Source organism: Manihot esculenta, chromosome 6, assembly GCF_001659605.2.
Source record: "Manihot esculenta cultivar AM560-2 chromosome 6, M.esculenta_v8, whole genome shotgun sequence".
Lineage (NCBI taxonomy): Eukaryota > Viridiplantae > Streptophyta > Magnoliopsida > Malpighiales > Euphorbiaceae > Manihot > Manihot esculenta.
The window spans coordinates 26,656,683-26,665,542 of NC_035166.2; the positions used below are offsets into that span (position 1 = coordinate 26,656,683).

Sequence of the window (8,860 nt, forward strand, 5' to 3'; positions counted from 1 at the left end):
AACACAGAGAGAAAAGAAAAGCTTGAACTGCTTTGTTTAATCGTGTCAGTCCAGAGTTTTATTCTGGGTGGTTAGCTATTTTTAAGCTAATCAATAATATTTCAGTTTTATTCTACAAAAATGGCAATAGTAATTAATTCATAGTAATTTATTGAAGAAGAAAATTTCATTTATCATGTGTTAGCATATGATTCTATAAAGCTTTTATCGAATAAAGCAAATAACTTTATTGTGATTATTAAAAGATAATGTTGGCTGCTTTAGAAGCAATGATCACAGCACAGTGGAAGGCGTTGATCAGTGACTTTTCAGTCCTATATAGGTGGCGGAGGCTGCCATGTATCCGGCCTATACAAAGGGGACCAAGCGTCTACACCCTATGAAAATGACGCCTGGCTCAATCTGATTACAAATTCACAGTCGGGGGTTCCGGCGGCTTCTTCGCCGGTGGTATTCATCGGTTTGTGTTGTACCCATGTTGGCCCACGGAGAGTATTGGTTTAATTATAATAAAAACAAAGACTGGTATTGTAATGATTGTAGGATTCTGGCTCTGTTTTTCTTTGGAACAAATATCTGCCACGTCGACTGCCAGAGTTCAAGTTCCAATACCATTTGCCTCTACCCGGTAATGTAGTTTGTTTAGAAATTGGAAATCTTTTGGTTGCGTAATTCAGCTCCTTTGAGATTAAACAAAAATTTGTGCAAGACTTTAAAATCCCTTTTTTTTTTTTTGTATAATTTTGTTAATAATTAGATTAATTTAATGAAGCGGGGGAAGCAAATGCAAAGGAATGGATGGAAATAGAAGGATAAAAGTGGGACCCAGCCCAAGAGTGTAGTTGGGTAGAAAAATAAAGAGGGAAATTGATTACACCCATCATAGGACTCGTGAGGCCTATCCTAAAGTGGTTACTGTGTTTTGTCCTTTCTGCGTTTATTATTTTCGATTTGATGTGTATTTAATTATGACAATTGCCGCCCTTCTCTTACAAAAACCCAACAATTTTAAAGCTTGATCTGAGGAGAGTCACCATAGAACCTTCATGTCTTCTTTTAGTACTTAGGACTTCTGATATGCATGTGATTGGGTCAAAATGAGTCTTTAAATCTAAATTAATGTCTGACGAACTTTAGATAGATTAAAAAAAAAGGAAATTTTAATAAATTCTCCTTAATTGGTTAACGAAATAAATATCTATTTTTAAAACAAAAAGAAATTTAGTTTTTTTAGATAAAGGTTATGAATTCCCGAGTCTTATGATACATCGACAACTGTTTCAATACTTCAGTAATTATTGTTAAAATGAAGTGCATTACTTTTATTAAACCCTACTCTCAGCTGTAAATTATGTCAACATCTGAGTGTGAGATGAGAATCTCAAATCGAAGAACATCAAAATCAAACCATATAAAAACGTGGAACATCGAACTGGAACAAAAGTAGCAACTTTTTAATGGCCAGGTTCCTTCACCAAAAGCAGGAGTTCAAAACAGTTTTCAAGGTGAAAGACATGAGAAAATGGAGATCAAAAGAAAAGCCCACTAGAAGAAAGTTTAATGCTAGTGGAACAGCCAGATAGGAAAATATATCGTCAGAACAAAATTTTCAAATACAAGGAATAGCAAAGGTGTACTTCATCTTGCGAAGCTTAAGACGCTGGATCAGCATTGTGCCATCCCTTGGTACAAGGTGGAATGCTCATGAATTCATCAAACTCCTTTACATGGATATCACAACACTTCCACTGCCATATCATATGCAAATAAGAAAAAAATATACGGATGATCATTAAAGGAATCGATACTATAACAGACTGAAGAGTAAGATGCAGCAAAACATACCCCTCTCAACCGATCATGAAAAATAGCAGGCCCTGGATGGTAACAACAGGCAGTTTCATGATTATCTTTTTCTTTGAAAGTTTTACCACAACCCCGATTCCTGCAAGTTTGGGGCTCATTTATGTCAATTACCTTCTTGGGAGGTGCAGAGGACCCTTGCGTACCCACATTGCTTCTAGCAAGTGGAGCTTGCTTTGCTTGGGAACCTAAAATGGATAATCAGAGCTTTAGCTTCAAAAGCAATCATACTTGAAATAAAAATGGAGAAGCTGAAAGAATGGCAGTTAAAAAAAATATATATCAAAAGATCATTAAAAAAAATTGATGAAACCTGCAATCTTATGCTAACATGACGGAAAATAGAATCCAATCAATGGAATATGCTAACATGACGGAAAATAGAATCCAATTAATGGAATATGCTAACAAAATTCACTTTTTCCTTATTTAGCTTGTTAAACTTGTAACCATGTGCATGTATACCACTCTGAGAAGCCCGGTTCTTATATTTCCTTCATTCTGATAACATTTAGGATGCATAATTTCCACCAAAGAACCTTACAAAAAAGGGGGACAAAGGCTCCATTTGTTTCATGAAAATATTCTCTACAAACATTTTTCTCAATTTTTGGTGTCCAAGTCTTAGACCTGAAAAATATTCTAGTGGCAAAGGGAAAATATACCATTTTCAGGGAGAATTGACTTCTTGTTTTCAGAGTCATAGTTCATTTTCCATACTTTCACAAGGCCATGAAAAGGAAATAACTTATTAGGAAAAAAAATAAACACATACTCCAATACAGACTGCCATATCTCTGGTCATTAATGTCAGCAAGCAACAACCATAAATTACGCTTCCATGTAACTAAGGACTCTGTTTGCAGAGGCATCAATGTTGTTGGTAATTAATATTGCACACAGTACATTCAGTGTTGTTCACAATCAATGGTCTAACGCATAAGGACTTCCCCCCACTTCTTTTCCATTGAAATCTCAATATTCACATCAAAACATGTTAATCCTTCTAAGGAAAGGAGCATTGAGATGAAATTACCATGATCTGAGCAAAAAAATCCCTGCTTGCACCTAGGACAAGATTCCTTAGAGGACAAGTTGGTTGTGGTAGCTGCAGTGGGAGGAGGAATTGGCTTCTTTGGACTTGCAGTAACCTTTGCTAACACAGGTTTCTCGGTTGTGTGTTTACCTGTCTTACATCTTCATCAGAGAAGAAAGACTGAGGAACTACTATCCCAAACAGATAAATATATAGTCAACTTAAAATATTAGTCTTGATCAATATGGATTTAGGATTACAATTTACATTTTACAAGGGGCCAAAAATAGGATCAACAAACTAAAGTGTTCTTATTCCTCAATCGATAGGATTAGTCTAAAAGAAAAGGAAATTCTCTTAACAGTATCAAAAGCAGCATATTTTCAATTAAGCATCTATAATCAATAGAACAAAAACCACAACTCAAATCAACATGCAAATACAAGCTTATTGATTTGATTCTTCTTCAATGCAAATACAAGCTTATGGATTCTAAATCATTTCTACTTACAGTTTAAAAATCAAATGCCAAAAATTTTACTCAAATCAAAGTAAAGGAAAGGAAGAGAGAAAAATGGAGAGAGAGAGAAAACGAAGGGAAGGAAAAGAGAGAGATAAACAGACACATACCCAGGAATTTCTAAAAATAAGGTGAAATCATGACTTCTTTTCTTGCAACAACTCCATTCTTTCATTCCATCATGAAATATAGGCTGGAAAATGCATTCAAGAAAAGTGACAACAGCACATCAAAATTAGTGACAGAAGGAAGATTTAACGATGAAAAGGAACCGGAACTTCTGTTTGAAAAGAACTAAATAATCAGACTAAAGATTTTGACTTACTCCCTGACAACACGTAGGTGCAGCAGCAGCGATGCATGGCCCAACAATGTAAATTGAAAAGAAGCTAATTAGCATAATCCACAATACATTATATTCACTATTTAATTACAAGAGTAAATAGAAGCATAATGCAAGTAATTGCTTATATGGCAGCAGTGTTAATTGTTAACACATGAAAATAAAATTTGAAGACTTACAAAACAAAATGAGGGAAATGTCGGTGATTGTGCTGGAAACTTAGATTGATGTAAAAAAACCGTTTCAACAATTAATAACGGAAAAGACAGAACCTCCTACACAGTTCAAAGTGCACCGCTGCATAGTATAATATATTATATATAGAGAACCTCAACTCACAAACGGTTGAACAAATAGTGCATCGTAATCTTTCAGAATGAGTCTCTTGTAATCTAAGCTTTTAAATGTCCAAATATTTCTCAGTGTTTTCTGCCGTGCTATTTGAGGAACCTAACTCACATGTCCCATTGGGAGATTTCTTCGCTGGACAACTTAGTCCATGCAAAAGGGAAATGACAGATATTACCAACATCATCTCAAATTCTCAATAGCTAGATGTTATGCATCGATTACAAAGTTGATAAAAATGGCCAGCTACCAACTAGATAGAGAAGAGAGAGCCATAAAAATTGATCTCTACTTGTTAATTAGAAGGCAACTAAAAAACGATAATTCTTGCCTAATTAGGCGATGTGGGAACTAAAACATGGACAGCCAAAATAATGAACATAATAGCCGAGGATGAGATCTATCTAACAGAACTTTGCTATAAACATAGGAAGTCCTAATTGAAACAGAATAATCCGTGACTCATCAATTATCAACTATCTGAAGCTCCACAACAATTTCAATGATCTCCAGAAAAAGAGAAGAAAATGCAATAAAATTCATACCGCATCATGATATTGACAGGAACCTTCGGGATTATCGTCTTCGGTGAAGGTGGCGTTGCAGCCGATTCGGTGGCAACGGAGCTTAACAACCTCCTGCTCCATTCTCTTCGTCTCTCAAGTCGCAGTCGATGTTAGAAGACCGCGACGACTAATAGAATCTGATGCTGAACGCAGTTTATCTTATGCAAGTTTGGGCGGCGTTTAGAAATGGAACCGATTCTTCTTTTACAAGGGGTCCAACTGGCCTAGTCAGAAAACTTTCAACATCATAATTCAATCCTCGCGGATCAATTAACGGCCTTTTTTTGTGATCCTTGAAACCACTATGTAAGCCCAGCCAAAACTGGATTCCGGCAAGGGGCCAAGCCCGAGCGCAAGACCATGACACAGCTGGACTGCCACTTAAACCTGTGCATTAGTTTTCTGAATGAATCAAAACAGAAAATTCATATACACCATCTCAATAAAATTTTGATACGTAATTAAAAATTAAAAGAATATTTTATTTAAAATATAATATAACTTACATATTAATTTAAAATTTTAATTTTTATTAATTAAATATATAAATCAATTTATATATTCAAATGTGTAAAAATTTTCTGATCAAAACAAATGAAAATATTAACAAATTTGACATGCGATGAAAAACTATGTTAAGACAAATGGTGTTTGCAATTAAAACGACGTATAGTTCAACAGTGAAGACACATTGACTAGAAATAAAACACTATATAAAGCATGTTGTCACGTCCATAATTCTTGGGAATGTGCAACACCATGCTGGGGAAGATGTTGCCGTGAAGATTGGGTGGGGAGTTGCTCGAAGGGCCATTGTGTGTGGGATCGCCATTCCTGCACACTCTGGTCGGGGGCTAGAGCCGCTTCCCTGATGAGTCCAAGGTAGGGCGAAATCGGTCAGCATGGCAAGACTCCTCGATAGGCTGAACTTGGCAGGCTGTAACCTCATTGGGGTCTGTTCAAGTGCCACATAGGTGCAATGCTCAAATGCGTCCTGTGACACATGGTATCAGAGCGAAGGTGGGCTTCCGTATGGCATGCATTGCCATCCCGCCTGAAGATCCTGGAAGAATAGAGGAGAAGAGGAGTTGTCTTTCCTGATGTGGGGAACCAGCAGAGTGATTGCGCGTAGTTAAGTTGAGCTTCCTTGGTGGAGGGAAGCAAGGATTGATGTTGCGCATACCGAGGTGCTATATCGGACTCACTAAGGGAAGGTGGTGTCCAGAGCAAATATTGCGGGGCAACTATGTGAGTGAGGATAGGGTTCCTCGGGTGCATCAAAGGGTGGGGCAAAGCATGTGAAGTTTGCGTTTCGACTGGATAGGAACGTCCCCTCTGCCTCGTTGTGCTCGTAGCTTGGGTGGAGGAGCGTCACTTCGAAGAAACGATGCTGGGATTAAAGTGCTTAATTGCAGACATGCTCGAGGGCGAGCATGGATTGAGTGGAGGAGAATTGTCACGTCCATAATTCTTGGGGATGTGCAACAGCATGCTGGGGAAGATGTTGCCGTGAAGATTGGGTGGGGAGTTGCTCGAAGGGCCATTGTGTGTGGGATCGCCATTCCTGCACAATCTGGTCGGGGGCTAGAGTCGCTTCTCTGATGAGCCCAAGGCAGGGTGAAACCAGTGAGTACAACAGGACTCCTTGATAGGCTGAACTTGGCAGGCTGTAACCTCGTTGGGGTCTGTCCAAGTGCCACATAGGGGCAAGACTCCTTGATAGGCTGAACTTAGCAGGCTGTAACCTCGTTGGGATCTGTCCAAGTGCCACATAGGCGCAATGCTCAAATGTGTGACAGTGTCCTCTGTTCACAAACCAGCAAAATGACATGTCTGCTGATTGACGACATGTCGTAGAATGTTCACATGGTGACAAATGCTGTTTGTGAAAGATGCCATAGAGAATTGACGCAGCCGATCTCGACATCATACACAACTTATTGAGAGAGCGTCCTCTGCACAACAATTTTCAACCCTGAACCTGATAAACCTTCACCACCGCCAACTTCTTTCAAATATTTGGATTGGAGCTACTCAACTCGGAAAGACTGAGGAAGACTCATCCCCATTTCAATAGCAACAATTGCGAGTTCTTTAGGTGCTGGTTTTTGTTTCAGTAAATCGAGAGTCCAAGGAATCAAGTCAACCTCTCATTCTGCTGCCAGATCAAAATGCATGGTAGCGATGATACTAAGAGCTCAAGCTCAAGTTATCAACCCTGAAATTGGAAAGAACGAGAAGGTGGTGGACTCCGTTGTTGTCAGCTGAGCTTTCTAAGCCCCTCACAGCTTATTGCAGATCTGATTGGATTATGATATTGTGAATTCATTTTGGAAGATCCCAGTAAGAAATCGTAATTTCTGATCTTTATCTTGCATATAGACAATATAGACATATCTTTTCCCCTCTAAAAATGCATAGTAATGTGCTGGCTTAAGGAGCTATAAGCGTAGCAAAAGACATAAGAGACGTATCTGATCAGCAAATGGTCTGGTACTTGCGTTTATGCTTATTGAATTCTCACATATCTGACTTTGATGCCGGCAATTTGGAGGTGAATGTGAAAGAAAATCACATAATTTTTACAAATATAAGATGAACTTTGGTGAAGTAACATTGATGATGTGGTATTTATATCCCAAAGTTCTTGCCAAGTTAACATTTCCTGGCAGTCGCCGGTTTTTTCTATTTGAAGCCTGAACTTCCAAACTATCTTTTCCAGACAAAGTCTTACATGCCTGAGAGAAACTAATAAAATAATTCAACTTGGTAAATGTTCGACGTTACAATATTCATGTAATGGGAATGTACATATGCTATTTGGTCTCTCTGTTTTTGCCTAGTAGAAAATTTGATAACTTGCATTGGGTGTATGCTGGATGTTGGAGGTCGAAACTTTCCCCATGGAGCCACTTACAGCACAACAAGCTACTGGTGATAATGTTGGGCCTTGGCTTTTGACACAGCAGAAAGAATAAATACATTATCCTTTTTTTTTCCATTGTTGATTGACATGTAAAACATTGACTCTGGAAAATCCTAGTGTTGTTTTGTGATGGTGTCAGCTCACTTCCTTTGCACTAGGCGGAGTTCTCTACTTTCCTGTTGCAAGTCCACCATTATGTAAACTGATCTGTACCGAGACAATATTATTTTTTTGTTTGTTGTGACTGTGTTGTGTGTTGGCTTATTGTGATTGCTTGCCTTAACTATCTAGATGTAGCACTCACTTCTTCTCTAAAGAGGAGGCATAAGACTGGTTGAATGATTTTCTGGACCATATAGATATTGAATCTCTAAGTTATAAGGTTTAATGGAGATTATCTTACATGTCTTCAGCAATGAACTTAGAATGTCTTAACAAGTTCTTCACTTCTGTGAACAAGTATGGGAGGAAGTCATAGAAAATTCACGGTCATTATGTCAATTTGAAGTTCAGTCATCCCATGTTTTTCAAGTCTCTATCTTTGGAAGAGTAAATAAGCATACAGATGTATTTCAATCTGGGATATTCTTTCTAAAATTAAAAGGTTGTATTTTCTTGGATTCTTTTGTATTAATGCAATATTGTTAAAAAGCACGGCGAGAATTTAAGATAAATAATGCATTATATATTTGGGCTTCCAGAACAAAGCATTTTTAACAACTGCCTGGGTTGTAATCTATGCTCATCAAACTTAAGATTAAACAAGAAAAGTCATACGATGGATGGAACTTACGTAAATGATGCAGCATTACCATAACTAGTGGCTCCTTATGATCGATTTAAATTTAAACGACTTGTAAATCGACTCCTAGTTGTGTGTCAATGATGCAGCATTACCATAAGTAGTGGCTCCTTGTGATAGAAATAAATTTAAACGACTTGTAAATCGACTCCTAGTTGTGTGGGAGTAATGGCATGAGAAGATGAAGATGAATGAGTTTGATCACTTGAAATTGATGGTATGTAAGAGTTACTTATTGATGACCGCTGGATTTCTTCACCCCGGTCTAAGGCCAGGCCCATGAATACAGCTTATAATCTGAAGGCTTCTAAATCTCCCCCAAGAGCCAGGTCCAGCCCATGCAGCCATAGGACCGGGTTCCATCTAGATTCCTCAATCATGTCGGCCCAGACTTTTCGGTCCAGTAATCAGGCCTTCTCTAGGCTCAGCCTTAACCCTATCTTCCAGCCCGGCCCG

At 38.2% G+C, this 8,860-nt stretch overlaps 1 protein-coding gene across 1 annotated transcript; it reads right to left on the reverse strand.

The window, feature by feature from the left end:
* Positions 1-1,433: 1,433 nt before the first annotated feature.
* On the reverse strand, positions 1,434-4,888 carry LOC110616471 (cysteine and histidine-rich domain-containing protein RAR1). Its single transcript, XM_021758837.2, has 6 exons — positions 4,656-4,888; positions 3,745-3,747; positions 3,530-3,612; positions 2,900-3,060; positions 1,846-2,051; positions 1,434-1,748 (listed from the first exon to the last, which is right to left on the reverse strand). Exons 1-6 carry the CDS (start codon positions 4,755-4,757, stop codon positions 1,653-1,655), a joined length of 651 nt encoding a protein of 216 aa, XP_021614529.1. The 5' UTR covers positions 4,758-4,888; the 3' UTR covers positions 1,434-1,652.
* Positions 4,889-8,860: the final 3,972 nt, after the last annotated feature.

Excerpts from the sequence above, each read along its gene's own strand:
- LOC110616471 (XM_021758837.2), bottom strand. The coding sequence starts at position 4,757 with ATGGAGCAGGAGGTTGTTAAGCTCCGTTGCCACCGAATCGGCTGCAAC. Across the intron at positions 3,061-3,529 it reads TTATTTTTAGAAATTCCTGG|ATGTAAGACAGGTAAACACA; the intron begins GTATGTGTCTGT and ends TCTCTGATGAAG. Across the intron at positions 2,052-2,899 it reads ATTTTTTTGCTCAGATCATG|GTTCCCAAGCAAAGCAAGCT; the intron begins GTAATTTCATCT and ends TATCCATTTTAG.